This window comes from Hyla sarda, chromosome 11 (genome assembly GCF_029499605.1).
Source record: "Hyla sarda isolate aHylSar1 chromosome 11, aHylSar1.hap1, whole genome shotgun sequence".
In the NCBI taxonomy this organism is placed as follows: domain Eukaryota; kingdom Metazoa; phylum Chordata; class Amphibia; order Anura; family Hylidae; genus Hyla; species Hyla sarda.
Genome location: NC_079199.1, coordinates 22,631,094 through 22,649,675, shown reverse-complemented (window position 1 = coordinate 22,649,675; position 18,582 = coordinate 22,631,094). Strand labels below are relative to the sequence as shown.

Below are 18,582 nucleotides of genomic sequence, written 5' to 3'. Positions count from 1 at the left end.
GTCTAAATATGTGCGACTTTTCTGCGACTTTTGCTGTAGAGGATTTTTAGAACATGATGCATGCAAGTCTATCTTAGACGGAAATGCATTGGAAAATGCATTGGTGCTGAATTTATCAAGTGCGACTTTTGTGCGACAAGTCGCATCTGCCCAAAATACGCTGAAATGTCAGACCATGTTGGAGCAGGTCTAAATGCAGTTTAAGCTGTAGACCCTGAAGTCTGAGCACAGAATTTATCAAGGGCTGCGAGACCTTTGATAAATTAGGAGCACAATAGACAGGAGACTACCACATACGCTGGTCTATAAGCATACCCAGAATAGACTAGATTAGTAAATGTCCCCCTATGTCTCTCATAGTTGAGGTTATACCTATGATGAAAATGACAGGCCTCTCTCATGTTTTTAAGTGGGAGAACTTGCACAATTGGGGCTGAATAAATACTTTTTTGACCCCCCCCCCTTCAGTTAAAGAGACTACACATTTCTGTGATCTACAAAAACCTACATGAGAACAAATCTGTAATGTGAGATAAACCGCCACTTTATATATTGGTCTTGAAAATATGGTCTAATTTTTTTTATTTATTATTTCTCTCACCTTGAGTACAAAACATTTTTTTCAAAAGTGAATCTTCTGTAGCTGAACATGTGCTCATGGAGGTACTGAAAGGAATGGCCATCATCAATGTAGACTTCTCCCACCGCTGTGCCCTGTAGATGAGTGCAAGTGACCAAGTTACAAGGGAACAAGGACTATTTTAGGATAGGGGATAAGATGTCTGGTCACGGGGGGCCGTCGCTGGGGACCTCCATGATGTCCCTGCTGCAACCGGCATTCCTTTAGAGCGTTGGGTGCAGGGCCAGAGGCTCGTGACGTCACGTTCCCTCCCCGCTCTTAACTTCATGACCACGCCCCCTCAATGCAAGTCTATGGGAGGAGCCATCACTTCACAAGCCTCCGCCCTGCATCGTCAGTCATCCGGCACGGAGCGAAGTTCGCTCTGTGCACCGGATGTCTGTGGTGCCGCAGTTGAGATTGCGGAGGTCCCCAGTGGCGGGACCCCCTAGTGTCTAGGGGTGGAGTACCCCTTTAAGCTTAAAAACTGAATATAAATGTGGAAGAATAAATTAAGCTTAAAATGCTTCTGGATATTCTTAGGCAATGTAAACCATTCACCAATGCCATAAAGTAATTCTAACTGAAAATGAAGGTATATACCTTATGATTTAGAGCTATACGTAGCTCATACGGAGAATTCTCCATCCAGCCTGTTGACTTGCCAATTGTTGTATGCATAGGGATAATAGAGCCTCCACGTTGGTAAACTGGAATCTGCATTAAAAAATAAAGTCATTAGCCCTGATTTACTATTGTAAACCTGACCTGTTTTGTCGGGTTGTGAGCCAGACAAAACCCCGACCGACTCTCCATTATACTGAGAAAGCCCGAAAAGGGGTGTGGTCGTCGGGGAAAGGGGCTTGGTCTCTGAAAAGGGGCGTGTTTCCTACATTTTCGTAAAATTCGAAAAGTAGGAAAAAGTGCAAAATGTAAGGAAATCTTAGTAAATACCTTGGAAAAATACTTGTTGCGAAAAAATACCCACAAACAAAACTACACAACACTCTTAGTAAATCAGGGCCAGTATGTTGCACAACCTAGTAATGGCAGCCGGTTCACAATCCCCAGGCTCTGGAAGTCTTACACTACATCTTCCCAAACATACTATTTAAGGGTTAATTCACACGTACAATATCCTGCACATATTTGATGTGCAGGATTTGAAGCTGAGGATTTCAATGTAAACTAAATGACTGAACACAGAATCAAATCTGCAGCTACAAATTCTGTGCATCAAATATGCGCAAAATACTGTACATGTGAATATATCCTTAATAAAACTTGAAAAGCCCAGAGAGTGGGTGACAATCTTAGAATACATCTCTACATACAATGCATTTATAAAGTCTTTCAGACCCTTTCACTCCCCCACCATACTTCACTGTAGGGACGGTATTGGGCAAGTGATAGGCAGTGCCTGATTTCCTCCAGACATGATGCTGCCCCCACCATGATCACTGTAGGGATGGTATTGGGCAAGTGATGGGCAGTGCCTGGTTTCCTCCAGACATGATGCTGCCCCCACCATGATCACTGTAGAGATGGTATTGGGCAAGTGATGGGCAGTGCCTGGTTTCCTCCAGACATGATGCCCCCACCATGATCACTGTAGGGATGGTATTGGTCAGGTGATGGGCAGTGCCTGGTTTCCTCCAGACATGATGCTGCCCCCACCATGATCACTGTAGGGATGGTATTGGTCAGGTGATGGGCAGTGCCATGTTTCCCCCAGACATGATGCCCCCACCATGATCACTGTAGGGATGGTATTGGTCAGGTGATGGTCAGTGCCTGGTTTCCTCCAGACATGATGCTGCCCCCACCATGATCACTGTAGGGATGGTATTGGGCAGGTGATGGGCAGTGCCTGGTTTCCTCCAGACATGATGCTGCCCCCACCATGATCACTGTAGGGATGGTATTGGGCAGGTGATGGTCAGTGCCTGGTTTCCTCCAGACATGATGCTGCCCCCACCATGATCACTGTAGGGATGGTATTGGGCAGGTGATGGGCAGTGGCTGGTTTCCTCCAGACATGATGCTGTCCCCACCATGATAACTGTAGGGATGGTATTGGGCAGGTGATGGGCAGTACCTGGTTTCCTCCAGACATAATGCTGCCCCCACCATGATCACTGTAGGGATGATATTGGGCAGGTGATGGGCAGTGCCCGGTTTCCTGCAGACATGATCCTGCCCCCTCCATGATCACTGTAGGGATGGTATTGGGCAGGTTATGGCCAGTGCCCGGTTTCCTCCAGACATGATTCTGCCCCCACCATGATCACTTTAGGGATGGTATTGGGCAGGTGATGGTCAGTGCCTGGTTTCCTCCAGACATGATACTGCCCCCACCATGATCACTGTAGGGATGGTATTGGGCAGGTAATGGGCAGTGCCTGGTTTCCTTCAGACATGATGCTGCCCCCACCATGATCACTGTAGGGATGATATTGGGCAGGTCATGGGCAGTGCCTGGTTTCCTGTAGACATGATGCTGCCCCCACCATGATCACTTTATGGATGGTATTGGGCAGGTTATGGGCAGTGCCCGGTTTACTCCAGACATGATGCTGCCCCCACCATGATCACTGTAGGGATGGTATTGGGCAGGTTATGGGCAGTGCCCGGTTTCCTCCAGACATGATGCTGCCCCCACCATGATCACTGTAGGGATGGTATTTGGCAGGTGATGGGCAGTGCCCGGTTTCCTCCAGACATAACTGATTATGGGGTATCAAGTACAGAATGATGGGGGGACACTGTTTTGTTTTTTGGTAGCCGCAACATAACAAAAAGTGAAAAATTGAAAAGGTGTGAAGAATTTCTGAATGCGTTGTACACAGCAATATGAACTGTTGTAGTTGATATGGAGGTGACAGAAATAAAATCCATTCTGGGATTGTAGCGTCAATAATCTTTTGAAGGTCATTTTGAAATGACCTGTGGGGCATAGCTGCACTGAATGTTAAAAACAAAGCCGGCAAAAGGTATAATCTAGGGCAGGGGTGCATTTTTATTTTGTTTGAGGGCCATATTGCGCCATACTGTCCTATGAATATTGTCACGCGCTGCGCTCTGGCCGCTAGCTCCGGGCGTGAACACAGTGTCCCTGGGTCCCCGTCTGTCAGCGGGGCTGGGATTTGCATCTCGGGACGCGCCCGCATGCGAATCCCAGCCCGTCACTTACCCCGCTCTGCTGCTTCTGGCACTAAGCTCTGCCGCGCTCGTCCCCGTCTCCTAGGGCACGCGCGCGACGGAGCTCTGTAATTTAAAGGGCCAGTGTGCTCTTAATTAGTATGTGCACCTGACAACACATTATAAGTTTCTGGACCTCCCACCCCCCCCCCCCCTTGCCGGATCTTCAGTGCCTATTGCCTGAGAGAAAGCGTACGCTATTGCCTGTTTGCCATACCCGTGTACCCAGACCTTCCCGCTACATTTTTTGACTATGAACCTTTGCCGCCTGTCCTGACCTTCTGCTACGTTGTCTCATCCTCCTGTACCTCGCCTTGCCCAGTACCTGTGTGGTCGAGCCATATTGGGGGTAGCGACCTGGGTGTCGCCTGCCGCAGCAAATCCATCCTGCTTTGCGGCGGGCTCTGGTGAAGACTAGCGGCACCTTAGGCTCCGCTCCCCGATACGGTCAGAGTCATCAGCCACAAGTAGAGGATCCACTACCTGCTCCGTGACATCCGCATCCAGGTACGTCACAGATATGAAATAAATGTCCAAATTAATGACAGACTATAGCAAAAGACAGGCTGCAGTGGTCACATTTCTGTGTCAAAATGGACAAGAAAATAAAAACCATCAGGGTCCAGTGAAATGTCCGAACGAAAAGGAATCTGTCAGGTGGAAACTACCTATTGTTCACTAATAAAAGACTTATATAGCTGATCACACAAGTCAGACTGTCATGTACCGTGCTGCACATTTTGTTGTCTATGGGGCTAAGCAGAGAGCCTGAAACCTGGTAGTCATAAATATTGTGTAAAAGATACATAAAGGACGTAAAAGATGACCGGTCTCCTCTCACCTCTTTTATTGTGACATTCACTTTTTGTTTGTCAGAACTTCCAACACGATTGAGGTTTCGAAAGTCATACCAGTACTATAGAAGAAACATGAGAACAGATACATAGATAGGAGGTAAGAACATATGTAAGTTCATAAAGTTCACAAACAGCTCACCTACATAGACCTATATGCCAAAGGGTGAAAAAATCCAACCCGATCCCCATATTAACAGATGTATCCCTGGTTCAACAATAGTGAGGACACCCCTAAGTGGAAATGTCCAAATTGAGCCCTCAGCTTTACCTTTACCCCCAGCTTCTTTACCCTTTACCCTCAGCTTCTTTACCCTTTACCCCCAGCTTCTTTACCCTTTACCCTCAGCTTCTTTACCCTTTACCCCCAGATTCTTTACCCTTTACCCCCAGATTCTTTACCCTTTACCCTCAGCTTCTTTACCCTTTACCCCCAGCTTCTTTACCCTTTACCCCCAGCTTCTTTACCCTTTACCCTCAGCTTCTTTACCCTTTACCCCCAGCTTCTTTACCCTTTACCCCCAGCTTCTTTACCCTTTACCCCCAGCTTCTTTACCCTTTACCCTCAGCTTCTTTACCCTTTACCCCCAGCTTCTTTACTCTTTACCCTCAGCTTCTTTAGCCTTTACCCCCAGCTTCTTTACCCTTTACCCTCAGCTTCTTTACCCTTTACCCCCAGCTTCTTTACCCTTTACCCCCAGCTTCTTTACCCTTTACCCTCAGCTTCTTTACCCTTTACCCCCAGCTTCTTTACCCTTTACCCCCAGCTTCTTTACCCTTTACCCCCAGCTTCTTTACCCTTTACCCCCAGCTTCTTTACCCTTTACCCTCAGCTTCTTTACCCTCAGCTTCTTTACCCTTTACTCTCAGCTTCTTTACCCTTTACCCCCAGCTTCTTTACCCTTTACCCTCAGCTTCTTTACCCTTTACCCCCAGATTCTTTACCCTTTACCCCCAGATTCTTTACCCTTTACCCTCAGCTTCTTTACCCTTTACCCCCAGCTTCTTTACCCTTTACCCCCAGCTTCTTTACCCTTTACCCTCAGCTTCTTTACCCTTTACCCCCAGCTTCTTTACCCTTTACCCCCAGCTTCTTTACCCTTTACCCCCAGCTTCTTTACCCTTTACCCTCAGCTTCTTTACCCTTTACCCCCAGCTTCTTTACTCTTTACCCTCAGCTTCTTTAGCCTTTACCCCCAGCTTCTTTACCCTTTACCCTCAGCTTCTTTACCCTTTACCCCCAGCTTCTTTACCCTTTACCCCCAGCTTCTTTACCCTTTACCCTCAGCTTCTTTACCCTTTACCCCCAGCTTCTTTACCCTTTACCCCCAGCTTCTTTACCCTTTACCCCCAGCTTCTTTACCCTTTACCCCCAGCTTCTTTACCCTTTACCCTCAGCTTCTTTACCCTCAGCTTCTTTACCCTTTACCCCCAGCTTCTTTACCCTTTACCCCCAGCTTCTTTACCCTTTACCCCCAGCTTCTTTACCCTTTACCCCCAGCTTCTTTACCCTTTACCCCCAGCTTCTTTACCCTTTACCCTCAGCTTCTTTACCCTTTACCCTCAGCTTCTTTACCCTTTACCCCCAGCTTCTTTACCCTTTACCCCCAGCTTCTTTACCGTTTACCCCCAGCTTCTTTACCCTTTACCCCCAGCTTCTTTACCCTTTACCCCCAGCTTCTTTACCCTTTACCCCCAGCTTCTTTACCCTATACCCTTCTTTAGCAAGGCCGTGGTCATCTAGGAGGTGTTTGAGGTTGTTATGTTGGATACTGCCCTGCGGTCCAGTCTCTGAAGGGAGGGGATCCTGCTCTGCTCTATGTCACAGTACATGTTGGTATTCATGGTTCCTAAATGAATGTAGCTCCTGTAGTGCCAGCAGCACTGATCGTGACACTCCACCACCATGCTTGACTTTAGGCATCAACACTTATCTTTGTACTTCTCACCTGGTTGACAACAACACACGCTTGACACCATGACACTATGGCTAATTGAACCCAATTTGGACATTTACACTTAGCAGTGTACTCACTTTTGTTGTCAAGGTAAGAAAAGTTAGGCAACTGAGTGTACAAACATTTTCATTTGCAATAAAGGGGTACTCCACTGTAAAAACATTTTTTTTTAAATCAACTGATGCCAGAAAATTAAACAGATTTGTAAATTACTTCTATTTAAAAATCTTAATCCTTCCAGTACTTATCAGCTGCTGTATACCACAGAGGAAGTTCTTTACTTTTTGAATTTCCTTTCTGTCTGACCACAGTGCTCTCTGCTGACACCTCTGTCCATTTTAACACAAACGAATGTCCAGCACTAGGTATGCGAATAAAAATCTTCTTTTATTGAAGTTGCACAGGACAAACAGGTACAAGTGGTCTTTCTGACGCGTTTCGCGCTTAGATGCGCTTAGTCATAGAATAAAGACTTAACATTAAAGACACATTAAAATAGTATTTGTGAGCAATCACGTGACTGATAGTAATCAGATATGTTGGAAAATGTGGTCCGGATTTTCTCTGGTACTTATTCCGGGTTTTATTCACCTTATGGTCCACCACTATATATTTTTAAGTAGAAGACCCACCGAGAAGATATGTAAAAAAGCGAGATACATGTACATATATTGAGATCTTTGTCCCCATATTATTATTGTTGTTATCAATATGTTATTATGCTAGAGAGCTGTTTTTTAATATAAATCCCTACCAATGAAGAGTTTTATGTTCATTCATCAAAAGAGGGGGTAAATAAATTATATTTAAACTATAAACCCAATAAGTAATAATTTTTTAATAATTTTAATTTTAATAAACAGTGATTAAATCTAATCTTCGATTCAATCCATCTGGATGTATCGTTTTAAGACAAAACATCCAGAAAGTTTCCCTGTTTAGCAAATGTTTTCTAAGATCTCCCCCTCTTGGATGTTTTTTAACCCTCTCTATGCCTTTGACAGTTAGGGTGTCAGTATTACCTCCATGGGATTCACTAAAATGTTTAGTTAGGGCAGATACACCTACTTTCATGCCTTTGGTATCTGAAATATGTCTGCGGACACGGACTTTTAATTGATTACTGGTAGATCCCACATATTGCAGTCTGCATTGTGTGCAGGCTGCAAGATATACTACATATTCCGTACTGCAATTAATGTAGCTTAATATTGGATATGATATATTAGTAGTATAAGACGTAAAATGGTCTGTTTTTTCCATGTAATTACATGTTAAACATCTGCCGTGTCCACAGCCCACATTTCCTTTATACTTCAACCAATTTTTATTGCCCTGTTCAGACTTGGGTTTACTGCTAAATAAGCTAGGTGAAAGCACTGACCCCAATGTTTGGCCTCTTCTAGGGATTACATTAATACCACCCGTGATGACTTCTCTCATAACTGTATCTACTTCAAGAACCGGTAAATATTTAGTTACAATTTGTTTGATAGTAGCAAACTGTGCACTATATGCAGTTACGAACGAGGGTTTTTTCTTTTTTACAGAGTTTTTTTTGTTCTCATTCTTATCTTTGTTTTTACTTACTACCAGAGTGTTCCTATCTCTATCATGTGCTCGTTTATTAGCAATGTCTAGATTATTTTTTGTATAGCCCCTCTCACTCATTCTTTGATTAAGTTGTTTCATTTCATCTAGAAAAATAGTATTGGACGTGCAATTTCTTTTGGTACGGCACAGTTCTCCATATGGGATGTTCCTTACCACATGTTTTGGGTGACATGATGTAGCCATTAATACAGAATTAGTCGCAGTATCTTTGCGGTATGGTCTGAACATGACCCTATCGTTATCCACATATAAAGTAACATCTAGAAAATTTATTTTTTCTTTATTCACTTGTACTGTGAACTGTAAGTTTAGATCATTATTGTTGATATAGTGAACAAATTGTTCGAACTGACTGTCTGTGCCCTTCCATACCATGAGTAGGTCGTCTATATAACGCCCCACCCACTGAATGCACTCATGGAAAGGATTATTGTCTGTAAAAATATAATTGATTTCCCAAAATATCATATACAAATTAGCCAACGATGGCGAGTACTTAGCCCCCATCGGTGCTCCCCTGGCCTGAAGGAAAAACTTCTCATCAAACATAAAAAAATTGTGACTTAATAAAAAATCTACTGCCAATGCGAGAAATTCCTTCAGGACAGGGGAGTATGTACTAAATTGATCTAAACAAAAATTGAGTGCATCCAATCCTTTATCCCATGGTATGGAAGGGTACAGAGCGACTACATCACAAGTCACCCAAGTGTAACTTTTGTCCCATTGCATATTTTCTAGCATCATGATTGTGTGCCCCGTATCTTTTATATACGTTGGGGTAATTTTTGTTAAAGATTGGAGGTGAAAATCCACCCACTCACCCAACCTTTCCACAAGGGACCCTATACCCGCCACAATAGGTCTTAAAGGTGGGGGGAAGAGTCCCTTGTGGACCTTGGGCAATGAGTGAAACACAGGGACTGTCGGATTTTCTACATATAGGAATTTTTCCAATTTCTCAGTCAAGACACCCATCTCCACCCCCTCTTTCAGTATCTTTTTTAATTTACATTTTATCCATTGTGTCGGATTTTCCTTTAATTTTCTATAGATGCTCACATTTTCCAACATTTCAAGGTTCAATTTAGCATAGAGATCAGCATCGAGAACTATGATATTGCCCCCCTTATCAGCATTGCGTACAACTATATAATCATTATCAGTGAGTTGTTTAAGCGCTATCTTTTCTGCCTTGTTTAGATTGCCCATACCATTTTTCTCGATGCTAGATCCGTATAAATCTACCAAATCTCTTTCCACCAACTCCTGATATCTATCCAGGGCTTCAGAACGGGAAGCCACAGGATAGAAATCAGGGTTGTTGGTATGAAACCTGTGTCCTTCAATTTTATCTGACGTGCTTAGAGACTCTCCCTCCAACAACCTAAGACTAAGTAAATTTTTTTGATCTGTGAAATTTGCACATATATTTATATCTGCAACATGATTGCTCTCATCATCATTTAGGTTCTCCTCTATGCTGTTGGAAAAAAAGTGTCTCCGCAACGTCAGTTCTCTTGCGAATTTATTCACATCTAATATAGTTTTAAACAAATTAAATCTATGGGTTGGAACAAAATTCAAACCCTTACTGAGAAGGGATATTTGACTTTCTGTTAATATGCAAGCTGATAGGTTTAGCACGGGAATGTCCTGCGTGTTATGAGTGAGCGCAAGGGGTATCTTTCTTCTCCTCTTATGTTTGCGCCCCGCTCGTCTCGCGCCCCGTTTGGGTGAACCTTGGGTTTTGCTCCCATTGACTCAGGATCTCTTTGAGTCATGGGAATAGAGTCCACGGAAGATGCACTTGATAGTCCATGGTGAAAATCATCCTGGGACGTGTCTACATCAGAAAAACTGACACGTCTTGCGGCATTATTCTTGTTTTTATTGTTGCGTTTTTTATGTTTCTTTGACTTTCTTAGAATGGAACGGGGGTTATGTTCGTTGTTGTTATCTTTATCCATGAACCATGAGAACACCTGATCCTTCTTGTAATCATTCGTATCTCGACTGAATTTATTCCTTTTTATATCCATAATGTCCTTCTCCACAGTATCCAATTTATTCAGTATTTTATTCTCCACATCTTTGAAATCCTCGCGGTTTTGGAATGTGGACACCAAACTCTTAGTTTCCTCCACTTCTTTTTGCAATGCACACAGTTCATTTTGTTCCTCCTCTATTATATAGGAAATCAATTTTTTCGAACACTCCAATAGGGCATTGTCCCATTTGTTTTCAAATTGAGGGGAATATATTTTAACCGGCCTTTTCTTCAGGCGTAAACCTCTTGGCACTATATCCTCGGTGAGGTAGGTGGATAAAGCCTTATGATCCCACCATACTTTTAATTCTTTTATCATGGACATTTCCAACTTTCTCATTAAAAACAACATGTCCGTTGGAGCAGGTGTACTATCCCCTTTATCATAGCGAACAAACACTGACCTTGCTTTATCGTCCCGATCGGGCTCCATTCTCAGTATGGTTTGTTCGGGTGTTCCACCTGTTGCTCCATGTGTTCCTGTGTCCTGATGTCGTATAACGGCACTTGCTTCCATCTCTGGAGCTGCTGGAGGAGCGCGTACACGCGGTGTAGCCATGTAAAGTATCCAAGCAAGATACAGCTCACTCCTGCAATTCGCACACCTGTGTCTCGGACCCGCCGGCACCGCCCCGGCTTCCACAGCAAATCCAACACAAACGAATGTCCAGCACTAGGTATGCGAATAAAAATCTTCTTTTATTGAAGTTGCACAGGACAAACAGGTACAAGTGGTCTTTCTGACGCGTTTCGCGCTTAGATGCGCTTAGTCATAGAATAAAGACTTAACATTAAAGACACATTAAAATAGTATTTGTGAGCAATCACGTGACTGATAGTAATCAGATATGTTGGAAAATGTGGTCCGGATTTTCTCTGGTACTTATTCCGGGTTTTATTCACCTTATGGTCCACCACTATATATTTTTAAGTAGAAGACCCACCGAGAAGATATGTAAAAAAGGGACTCTTCCCCCCACCTTTAAGACCTATTGTGGCGGGTATAGGGTCCCTTGTGGAAAGGTTGGGTGAGTGGGTGGATTTTCACCTCCAATCTTTAACAAAAATTACCCCAACGTATATAAAAGATACGGGGCACACAATCATGATGCTAGAAAATATGCAATGGGACAAAAGTTACACTTGGGTGACTTGTGATGTAGTCGCTCTGTACCCTTCCATACCATGGGATAAAGGATTGGATGCACTCAATTTTTGTTTAGATCAATTTAGTACATACTCCCCTGTCCTGAAGGAATTTCTCGCATTGGCAGTAGATTTTTTATTAAGTCACAATTTTTTTATGTTTGATGAGAAGTTTTTCCTTCAGGCCAGGGGAGCACCGATGGGGGCTAAGTACTCGCCATCGTTGGCTAATTTGTATATGATATTTTGGGAAATCAATTATATTTTTACAGACAATAATCCTTTCCATGAGTGCATTCAGTGGGTGGGGCGTTATATAGACGACCTACTCATGGTATGGAAGGGCACAGACAGTCAGTTCGAACAATTTGTTCACTATATCAACAATAATGATCTAAACTTACAGTTCACAGTACAAGTGAATAAAGAAAAAATAAATTTTCTAGATGTTACTTTATATGTGGATAACGATAGGGTCATGTTCAGACCATACCGCAAAGATACTGCGACTAATTCTGTATTAATGGCTACATCATGTCACCCAAAACATGTGGTAAGGAACATCCCATATGGAGAACTGTGCCGTACCAAAAAAAATTGCACGTCCAATACTATTTTTCTAGATGAAATGAAACAACTTAATCAAAGAATGAGTGAGAGGGGCTATACAAAAAATAATCTAGACATTGCTAATAAACGAGCACATGATAGAGATAGGAACACTCTGGTAGTAAGTAAAAACAAAGATAAGAATGAGAACAAAAAAAACTCTGTAAAAAAGAAAAAACCCTCGTTCGTAACTGCATATAGTGCACAGTTTGCTACTATCAAACAAATTGTAACTAAATATTTACCGGTTCTTGAAGTAGATACAGTTATGAGAGAAGTCATCACGGGTGGTATTAATGTAATCCCTAGAAGAGGCCAAACATTGGGGTCAGTGCTTTCACCTAGCTTATTTAGCAGTAAACCCAAGTCTGAACAGGGCAATAAAAATTGGTTGAAGTATAAAGGAAATGTGGGCTGTGGACACGGCAGATGTTTAACATGTAATTACATGGAAAAAACAGACCATTTTACGTCTTATACTACTAATATATCATATCCAATATTAAGCTACATTAATTGCAGTACGGAATATGTAGTATATCTTGCAGCCTGCACACAATGCAGACTGCAATATGTGGGATCTACCAGTAATCAATTAAAAGTCCGTGTCCGCAGACATATTTCAGATACCAAGGGCATGAAGGTAGGTGTATCTGCCCTAACCAAACATTTTAGTGAATCCCATGGAGGTAATACTGACACCCTAACTGTCAAAGGCATAGAGAGGGTTAAAAAACATCCAAGAGGGGGAGATCTTAGAAAACATTTGCTAAACAGGGAAACTTTCTGGATGTTTTGTCTTAAAACGATACATCCAGATGGATTGAATCGAAGATTAGATTTAATCACTGTTTATTAAAATTAAAATTATTAAAAAATTATTACTTATTGGGTTTATAGTTTAAATATAATTTATTTACCCCCTCTTTTGATGAATGAACATAAAACTCTTCATTGGTAGGGATTTATATTAAAAAACAGCTCTCTAGCATAATAACATATTGATAACAACAATAATAATATGGGGACAAAGATCTCAATATATGTACATGTATCTCGCTTTTTTACATATCTTCTCGGTGGGTCTTCTACTTAAAAATATATAGTGGTGGACCATAAGGTGAATAAAACCCGGAATAAGTACCAGAGAAAATCCGGACCACATTTTCCAACATATCTGATTACTATCAGTCACGTGATTGCTCACAAATACTATTTTAATGTGTCTTTAATGTTAAGTCTTTATTCTATGACTAAGCGCATCTAAGCGCGAAACGCGTCAGAAAGACCACTTGTACCTGTTTGTCCTGTGCAACTTCAATAAAAGAAGATTTTTATTCGCATACCTAGTGCTGGACATTCGTTTGTGTTGGATTTGCTGTGGAAGCCGGGGCGGTGCCGGCGGGTCCGAGACACAGGTGTGCGAATTGCAGGAGTGAGCTGTATCTTGCTTGGATACTTTATCTGTCCATTTTAGGAACATTCCATAGTAGGAGCAAATCTCCATTGCAAACCTATGCTGCTCTGGACAGTTCCTGACATGGACAGAGGTGTCAGCAGAGAGCACTGTGGCCAGACAGAAAGGAAATTCAAAAAGAAAATAACTTCCTGTGGAGCATACAGCAGCTGAAAAGGACTAGAAGGATTAAGATTTTTAAATAGAAGTAATTTACAAATCTGTTTAACTTTCTGGCACCAGTTTATTTAAAAAAAAATGTTTTCCAGTGGAGTTCTCCTTTTATTTTCACTGATTTTGAGTCACATACCTCTCCATGGCCAGGAAAAAGCACATCAATGGAAGTAACTTCAGGTTCTAAAACTGGGGCAACTAATAAAGCATTTCCTAGGAACAAAAATATAATAGTTGTTATGCTGGTAGTGGGCAGTGCCAGGAGTAATACATATCAATGCATACCATAGCGATAACACTTGCCTTCATTGAAACTAAGGAGACCAGCTTCACAGTAACACTTAAAGGGGTACTCCGGTGAAATTACATTTTTTTAATTTTTTTTAAAATCAACTGGTGCCAGAAAGTTAAACAGATTTGTAAATGACTTCTATTAAAAAAAAATCTTAATCCTTCCAGTACTTATTAGCTGCTGAATACTACAGAGGAAATGATTTTCTTTTTGGAACATAGAGCTCTCTGCTGACATCATGACCACAGTGCTCTCTGCTGACATATCTGTCCATTTTAAGAACTGTCCAGAGTAGGAGAAAATCCCCATAGCAAACATATGCTGCTCTGGGCAGTTCCTAAAATGGACAGAGATGTCAGCAGAGAGCACTGTGCTCGTGATGTCAGCAGAGAGCTCTGTGTTCCAAAAAGAAAATAATTTCCTCTGTAGTATTCAGCAGCTAATAAGTACTGGAAGGATTAAGATTTTTTAATAGAAGAAATTTACAAATCTGTTTAACTTTCTGGCACCAGTTGATTTAAAAAAAAAAAAAAAAAGTTTTCCACCGGAGTACCCCTTTAACCTTTCCATACACTTTAGACAGCTATTCCCTCCTAAATAGCCCCACCCTAGCACACATATTTCACTGGTGAGAGGGTAATAAACTGATGCCAGACACTTTTGACAGCAGCTTATCTCCCATGAGAACAAAGGATCAAGCATGTCCAACGTGCCTGATCCTTCTTTCCAACAACATCTTACGTGTCTGGAGATCCATATACACATTGGTGTATTGGTACAATCCTAGCTGGGCATTCATTTGATGGCTGTTTTGGTGGTATACTTATGGACAACATAGAGAAAAATCCCACACTTAGGGCCCCCATCTACAACAGAGAGCAGCCTAGTCAGACAAGGCTTCCCCTGGCAAAATCAGTTAACCCCTTAAAGGGGTACTCCGCCCCTAGACATCTTATCCCCTATTTAAAGGATAGGGCAGTGATGTCCAAACTGTGGCCCTCCAGATGTTGCAATACTACAACTCCCAGCATGCCCAGACAGCAAACGGCTGTCTAGGCATGCTGGAGGCATGCTGGGAGTTGTAGCTTTGCAACATCTGGAGGGCCACAGTTTGGACATCACTGGGATAGGGGATAAGATGTCTGATTATGGGGATCCTGCTGCTGGGGACCCCCGCGATCTCGACAGTGGCACCCCAGACATGCAGTGCACGGAGCGAACTTCCCTCCATACCAGAAGACTGGCAATGCAGGGCGGAGGCTCGTGACGTCACGGCCATGCCCCCTCAATGCAATTCTATGGAAGGGGGCGTGACAGCCATCATGCCCATGACATCACGAGCGGCGCGCACCCATGACATCACAAGCGTCGCGTGCCCGTGAGGTCTCGAACCTCCGGCGCTACACCCGACGCTCTAAACGAACGACAGGTGCAGCAGGGAGATCGCGGGGGTCCCCAGCGGTGGGACCCCGGTGATCAGACATATTATCCTTTGGGGTGGTGAAGTTGCCCATAGCAACCAGATTGCTTCTTTGATTTTTAAAAATGAAAGAAGCAATCTGACTGGTTGCTATGGGCGACTATACCACTCTTCCTCTACATAGGTTTTGAGAAACCTCCCCCATTCTTCCACATTTCATTGGGTAGGAAAATCCACAGCAGCAAATCCGCAGCAAAATACGACATGTGTTACCCTACCCTTTAAAGGGGTATTCCGCCCCTAGACATTTTATCCCCTATCCAAAGGATAGGGGATAAGATGTCAGATCGCAGCGGTCCCGCTGCACAGTTCGCTCTGTGACGGGCGATACAGGGGACGGAGCCGCGTGACGTCATGGCGCCGCCCCTCGTGACATCACGACCCGTCCCCTTAATGCAAGTCTATGGGAGGGGGCGTGACGACCGCCATGCCCCCTCCCATAGACTTGTATTGAAAGGGGCGGGCCATGACATCACAAGGGGCGGAGCCGTCACGTAACGATGCTCCGGCCCCTGTACCGCCCATCATTACGTGCAGAGCGAACTCGGGACCGCGGCGATCTGACATCTTATCCCCTATCCTTTGGATAGGGGATAAAATGTCTAGGGGCGGAATACCCCTTTAAGGGTGAATTCACCCAGGACTGAAATGCTGTAGACCTGTTGCGGATTTGCTGCAGTTAATTGAAAAAAAACTGCAACATTTCAGTCCTGTGTGAACATACCCTTAATCGGCATCTGTGAAAAGTGCTACAGGTGATCTACTATGACTTGATCATACCGATGATCTAATGCTAAAATACAACTGCAGAAATACAAGCATGCCCTCAAGGGTGTCTATAGCCTTTATAACATTTTATTTTTGGGGTGTCTTACCTAGCATGTACTGCGTATCGACCCTGAAAGCATCCTGATATGTAGGAAATTCAACCCACAAGGGCCTATTTGGGGAACAGAAAAAGAGAAACAATATTTATTATAGACTCGCACACATCTTTATGGCTAATGAGAGAAACAAGAGCTAAACACTATATACATCCCATTCTGAACCATTAATGTATTCACCACTGAAGCTTACACTGGGACACATTTATTAATTATATGAAAAGCTACACTTCTCATAATATTTTTGGCATAAGAGACACTATTTTGGCACCCCATTGTTGCTGTAAAATTTTTTTTACCCCAAAAATTTAGCAATTAAAAAATAAATTTTGTGTCGTTTAGCCAATCTCCTGCGATCTCCCTGCTGCACCCAGCGTTCGTTAAGAGCATCGAGTGCAGCGCCGGAGGCTCGTGATGTCACGGCCACGCCCCCTCAATGCAAGTCTATGGGAGGGGGCGTGACAGCCGTCACGCCCCCTCCCATAGACTTGCATTGAGGGGGCGTGACCGTGAAGTCACGAGCCTCCACCCTGCATCGCCAGTCATCCGGCACGGAGCGAAGTTCGCTCCGTGCACCGGATGTCTGGGGTGCCGCAGCAGAGATTGCGGGGGTTCCCAGCACTGGGACCTCTGCGATCAGACATCTTATCCCTTATCCTTTGGATAGGAGATTAGATATCTAGGGGTGGAGTACCCCTTTAATACACAAAGGATAATTCAGGAAGTTCACTGTGGAACAGTTGACCTCTACTGGACGCTCCTCCCAAATGACCAGTTCAGGTCGCGATTGGATATAATAATTATGGTTTTATTATTAATACATGCAACGCGTTTCGATTCTGGACTGGAACCTTCATCAGTCTCCAAGCCCTGCTCCAAGAACTTGTTTAGGAAGCAGGTTGTAGAGACGTCGGGGGACCGGAAGAAGAACTGTAGCTGTGATGGGACCAGCGGGGGACTGTAGGGTTGGTACGTATATTATTTATTTTTTCCTAAAGCGCCAGAACACCTCTATAATCTGCCACTGAATAGATAAGAAATAACATTAGAAGTTAACACATCATCACTGGCTCACCTCATCACTGGCTCAGAAAATACGTGTGCACGATAGAACAGAAGGTACCAAAAAGGAAGCAAAGCATAGCGTTCCTGTATGACTCTCCTGATTATGGAAGTGTTGTTTTCTCCAAATAGCCAAGGTTCTCTGCGCTTTGTGTCCAGCATTGCGTGAGCTCGGAAAAATGGCTGGAAAGAACCAGCCTGGTACCATCGGACAAGGAGCTCAGTGTCTGGGTCCCCAACAAAGCCTCCGACATCGGCTGCAATATAACAAAGAAAAACAAATCTTATCAACCTCCTTATTATTAAAGGGGTATTCCAGGAAAAAACTTTTCTTTATATATCAACTGGCTCCAGAAAGTGAAACAGATTTGTAAATTACTTCTATTAAAAAATCTTAATCCTTTCAGTACTTATGAGCTTCTGAAGTTAAGGTTGTTCTTTTCTGTCTAAGTCCTCTCTGATGACACCTGTCTCGGGAACCGCCCAGTTTAGAAGCAAATCCCCATAGCAAACCTCTTCTAAACTGGGCAGTTCCCGAGACACGTGTCATCAGAGAGCACTTAGACAGAAAAGAACAACCTTAACTTCAGAAGCTCATAAGTTCTGAAAGGATAAAGATTTTTTAATAGAAGTAATTTACAAATCTGTTTAACTTTCTGGAGACAGTTGATATATATAAAAGAAAGTTTTTTCCTGGAATACCCCTTTAATTCAGTTACATCACAATAAAAATGTTTTTCATTAGGCTAAGTTTCGATAAAAAACACCAGTGTAATTTCCTGCGTCTGGCGTTTTTTCTGGCGTTTTTTCATTTGTGTGGAAATTGCATTTTTGTCACTTTGGCAGGTTGTCCAGCCTTTCCTGGGAACAAACCTTTTTTCACAGGTGAAAAAAACGCCAAAGAAAAATGCAAAACCTACATGGCGTTTATGGACTTCTATGGGAGAAAAACGCCAAGATTTTGACAGAAAAAACGCCAGTGGCTCAACATGCTGCGATTTTGCAAAACTGCCAAGGAGCTGAAAACGCCAAAAAAGAGTCAAAAAAAAAAGCCAAAAGGATAAAAAATAAAAATGCCAAACTGAAAAACGCCAACTGGAAAAATAATTTAGCAATTTCTCACTGATTTACAGTTATCATCACATTATAAAAAAAACGCATTGGTGCCATTTTGGCGTTTTTT

At 43.0% G+C, this 18,582-nt stretch overlaps 1 protein-coding gene across 1 annotated transcript in view; it reads right to left on the bottom strand.

The window, feature by feature from the left end:
• GANC (glucosidase alpha, neutral C) overlaps positions 1-18,582 on the bottom strand; it is a 79,955-nt gene that overhangs the window by 4,059 nt on the left and 57,314 nt on the right. Inside the window, exons 20-25 of the mRNA XM_056545037.1 lie at positions 17,413-17,656; positions 16,329-16,393; positions 13,818-13,894; positions 4,662-4,736; positions 1,223-1,336; positions 602-714 (exon numbers count right to left, since the gene is read on the bottom strand). Coding sequence (XP_056401012.1) covers positions 602-714; positions 1,223-1,336; positions 4,662-4,736; positions 13,818-13,894; positions 16,329-16,393; positions 17,413-17,656 — 688 coding nt within the window. The remainder of the gene's footprint in view (positions 1-601; positions 715-1,222; positions 1,337-4,661; positions 4,737-13,817; positions 13,895-16,328; positions 16,394-17,412; positions 17,657-18,582) is intronic.